The 3,800-nt window shown below is 55.0% G+C and overlaps 1 protein-coding gene across 1 annotated transcript; it reads right to left on the bottom strand.

Moving 5' to 3' along the window:
• Positions 1-232: 232 nt before the first annotated feature.
• DDA1 (DET1 and DDB1 associated 1) lies at positions 233-3,331 on the bottom strand. Its single transcript, XM_007945460.1, has 5 exons — positions 3,305-3,331; positions 2,718-2,798; positions 2,157-2,208; positions 1,164-1,225; positions 233-343 (listed from the first exon to the last, which is right to left on the bottom strand). Exons 1-5 carry the CDS (start codon positions 3,329-3,331, stop codon positions 233-235), a joined length of 333 nt encoding a protein of 110 aa, XP_007943651.1.
• Positions 3,332-3,800: the final 469 nt, after the last annotated feature.

The following is a 3,800-nucleotide window of genomic DNA, read 5'->3' as shown; positions in this document are numbered from 1 at the left end:
AAAAGCATCTACCAACATCACGCTACGGGGTCTGACGTCCGCTTTAACCATTGCTGGGTACACTTTACAGCATAAATAAAAACTCGAGGAAAATAAATACATCAGCTCCTAGGAGGGTGGACGCAGTGTGGATGGCGCGGTGTGGGCAGGGTGGGTAGGGTGGGGCAGGGCAGGCACGGACGCACGGCACAGAGCAGACACGACAGGAGGTGCGGTAAGGGCAGTGCAAGTCTTAAGTGTCCTCGTGCATGTCCTGGCTGTCGGTCCGTGCGATCTTGCGGGGAGGTGCCGAGCTCTCGCCCTCTAGATCCACTTGCTCCTGGTCTCGTTTCTTGGCAGCGTTCTGGAGAGCAGAAGGGGAGGGGCTGTGAGTCAGGACAGCCCCCAAAATCCCAACCTAAGCCCAGGCAGGACCCCCAAATGCAGATGAGGAAATAGAGGCTCTACTGGGTACAGGGGGCCCAGCTGGGGTTGTGAGGCTAGGTGGTGAGCAGGACCATGCATGACCTGGCCCTGGTTCAGAAGCCACCAACCGACCCCCAGACCCAACGGTCCCCCCAGAGCTCCCCAGGGCCAAAAGCCTGAGACAGGTGCTCACATGCTCATCATGGTGTGGGACAGCCCCCGCCCAGTGTGAGGCTGCTGCTCGACTGCTCTGAGGATACCTAGGGACTGCCCTCTTCCCACTGTGGGAGGCCAGGATGTCTTCTGAGTGTCCCTTCATCAGAGGGCCACTGAATAACCTCACTTGAATCTCACTGTCCCACATGCACCCTTAGGTGAAAAAATAAGCTAACCATATTGTAGAAAAATGTAGACTTTCAGTGGGAAAAAAAAGAAAAATTCCAGTCCCAGAAAGGGACTGTGTGTATGTGTGTAGGTGGCACTTGAGGGCCCTCAGAAGGGAGACTTTTCACTGCAGCTGCACTCCCCTGTGTGGACTGAAGTTGCCATCACCTGCTCCCTGTGGGCCTCCAACCTGGTCACCCAGCCCGCCGCACCCTTCCCCAAGCACTGGAGCCTGGTCAGTTCAGCACAGCTCTTCCCTAAGCTGGGATGCTCCTCCCACTCCCTGAGCATTTGGTGAACTCCTACTCAGCTCTCAAAGCCCCACTCAAGTACCCGGTCCTCCCAGTCCTGGAACCTGGACCCCGTGGCCTCACCTTTTTGTCCCATTGCTGATGTAGGTAGCGCAAGAGGATATTTGTCTTTTCTGTCACGATGACTGAGGAGGAAAGACAGAAAGTTGCAGGAGAGGTGGCATGGGGACAGCTGAGGCGGCATAGGAGCAGCTGAGGCGGCCCCGTGCCATCCCTGCCTGCAGCAGCCCTCCCAGGATGGGTGCTCATCAAGGGGGATGCACACCCTACAGCTGGTAGGGTGGCCTTCCTTGAGATTTCCAGAAAAGCCAGAGTTGTCACCACTAGGGGCCTGAGCCAGCTGCCCTGTCAGCCATCAGTGCTGCAGGTGGGGTCCCCTCCCTGGGCAGGGAAGTAGGCCCCTGGCTCACAGGCCCATGCCAATGGGAACATTACTGTACGTGGCTGACCCACAGACACTAACGCCCAACCCAGAGGGTCTGGAAATATTTCCATTCAAAGTGAAAAGATACCACCATGACAAACCACCTTGGGGCCCTTCTGCCCTGTGGGTTCTGACCTCCCATGTGGCTCTCCACCTGGCAGCCCTGTCTCCCCAGCCACCCTCTCCTCTTGCCCTGCCCAATGGGATGGTTGGTCTGAATGATCCCACCTTCTGGGCATGGAGACTGCACAGGGGACACCTGAGTTGAAATGTGGGGGCAGCAAGCAACGTCAGTGCTATACGGGCAGAAGAGAGGGCACTGCAGGTGCCACATGGAACTCGGCCTGATCCAGCACATCGAAACTTTGAAGTCTGTGTATCCCCAAAGGCAGGAACGGACCAAGTCTTCTGCATGTACACCAGCCAGCACCCCTCACAGAGGCTCTTTAGTCACCTCCTTCACAGCCCCTGCCTACCAGGCCCCCAGACGCAGTCACCCTGGTGTGAACCCAAGCCGAGTCCATGGCCTGGACGGGGGCTTGATGGCACCCAGAATCTTGTGCCCACTCAGCCTCTGTGCCCCACTCCTGGGCAGCCAGGCTGGAAGAGGTGGATGGGCAGAGGCCACTTACTTTGTTCAGATGGATACTCTCGTGTGGGCAGGTAGACTGACGGACGTCGGTTCTATGGAAAGACAAAAAGGGGTTGGTTAACAGTGCGGCAGACCACATGAGTTGAACATTTTGAGGTAGATACACTCCTCGGAGAGAACAATCATGGAAGAAAGAAGGGCTGTTTATGCACAGGCAGACAGCTCAGGGGGCAGGAGTGCATGGAGGGATGGACACAGGAAAGTGGTAACTATCGGGAGGAAGTGGGAGGGGAGCTGTTGCATTGGGGTAAATTGTAGTCAATGTCATGAGACAACATGTGTGTGAACTGCTGTATGGGAAGTTGAATTTTCTCTGTAAACTTTCACCCAAATCACAATTCAAAAAAAAAAAAAAAGTGTGACAGACCTAGGTCCCTGCATCCTTCACAGGGTGGGTGGCCCGGTAGGAATTCAGGTGAGGCTGGGCTTATAGAGCAGCCTCCATTTCTGCCAAGGCCCTGCTCAGGAGGTGCATGTCCCCCACAAGCCACCTCCCATCCGGTAGCCCCCCAACCTCTGCAGCCACCAAACACACACTCACCGAAGCTTTACACACAGAGTCAGCATGGAATCGGCTAAAGTTGCTTTTGTTGTAGACGGGCAATCCTTTCAGAAAATCGGCCTAAAAGACACAGAAAAGGGCACGTGAGAAGCCAGGCCCTCAGCAACTGAGCAGTAACTGGACTTATCTCTCCTTTTCTTTCTTGCTTGAGTTCTCCAGAATGGATCTTGGAACTGGCCGCCCAACATGGACATGTCATGACTCAAAAAATCAACCCATGTGGCAGTAGGTGCATCACATGGCCTCTCCCATAGGGTCCCTGCAACAGCCTGTTACCACGTGAGAAGTGAGGACACTAAGGTTAGAGAGGGCAGATCACTTGCTTACTGTCCCACAGGGCATTAGCAGCAGAAAGAAGACTCAAGCCCAGGACAGTCAGACTCCACCATCCCCCTCCAAGCCCCTGGGCCCTGGTAGATGAGATTGTCTATAAGAGGAGGGAACCCTGGTTGCCCTCAGTGCACTCACAGTGTTAACATATTAATGCCTAGGAACACAAGGCTGTCTCGGTTCAAGTTTCTATTAGTTCATGTTTGACAGAGACTTGGGGAGGGAGAAAGACTTACCCATTCTAAGACAAGGAGTCTCTGCATTGTGCAAACAGTTAAGTGCTGGACTACTAGCTGAAAGGTTGGTATCTGCCCCAACATCTGACAAGCCTCAGCTTGTGAGGGACCCTGGCGTGGAAAGGCCCCTGACTCTGGGTAAGGATGAGTATCTGCCTTGCACAGAGCCCTGGCCACCAAGCGGGAGGAATCAAGACCACCTCTGGGAAACTGAGGCAAAGTGAACCAGGGTGCAGGGAGGTGTCCTGGATCCTTGGGAAGGGTCAGAGCTGGAGAGCTCGGAGCTGTAGGTGAGACGGGGCAGGCCAGTGAGTGGAGTATCCGTGTGAGGTTCCCTATATCTCTGCCTGGGGCTGGGGACTTCCAGAATGCCTCACCACACAGTTCCTGACAAGGCGGGAACTGGTGCTATACATCACACGGACAGAGAAACTGAGGCAAAGCGATCACATGTCATTTGTCTGTGGTTACGCACTTCAAGGCCACGCTGCTCCTG

Source organism: Orycteropus afer, unplaced genomic scaffold, assembly GCF_000298275.1.
Source record: "Orycteropus afer afer isolate SDZICR_OR568_19922 unplaced genomic scaffold, OryAfe1.0 scaffold00136, whole genome shotgun sequence".
In the NCBI taxonomy this organism is placed as follows: domain Eukaryota; kingdom Metazoa; phylum Chordata; class Mammalia; order Tubulidentata; family Orycteropodidae; genus Orycteropus; species Orycteropus afer.
The sequence above is the reverse complement of the archived record's forward strand: the minus strand, read 5'-3'. Positions and strand labels throughout refer to the sequence as shown.

What these genes read in the sequence shown, in the direction of transcription:
- DDA1 (XM_007945460.1), bottom strand. Translation starts at nt 3,331, where the DNA reads ATGCAGAGACTCCTTGTCTTAGAATGG. An exon ending in GACTCCTTGTCTTAGAATGG is followed by an intron (nt 2,799 to 3,304) that starts GTAAGTCTTTCT and finishes TGTGTCTTTTAG; the next exon opens with GCCGATTTTCTGAAAGGATT. An exon ending in AGAGTATCCATCTGAACAAA is followed by an intron (nt 1,226 to 2,156) that starts GTAAGTGGCCTC and finishes TTTCCTCCTCAG; the next exon opens with TCATCGTGACAGAAAAGACA.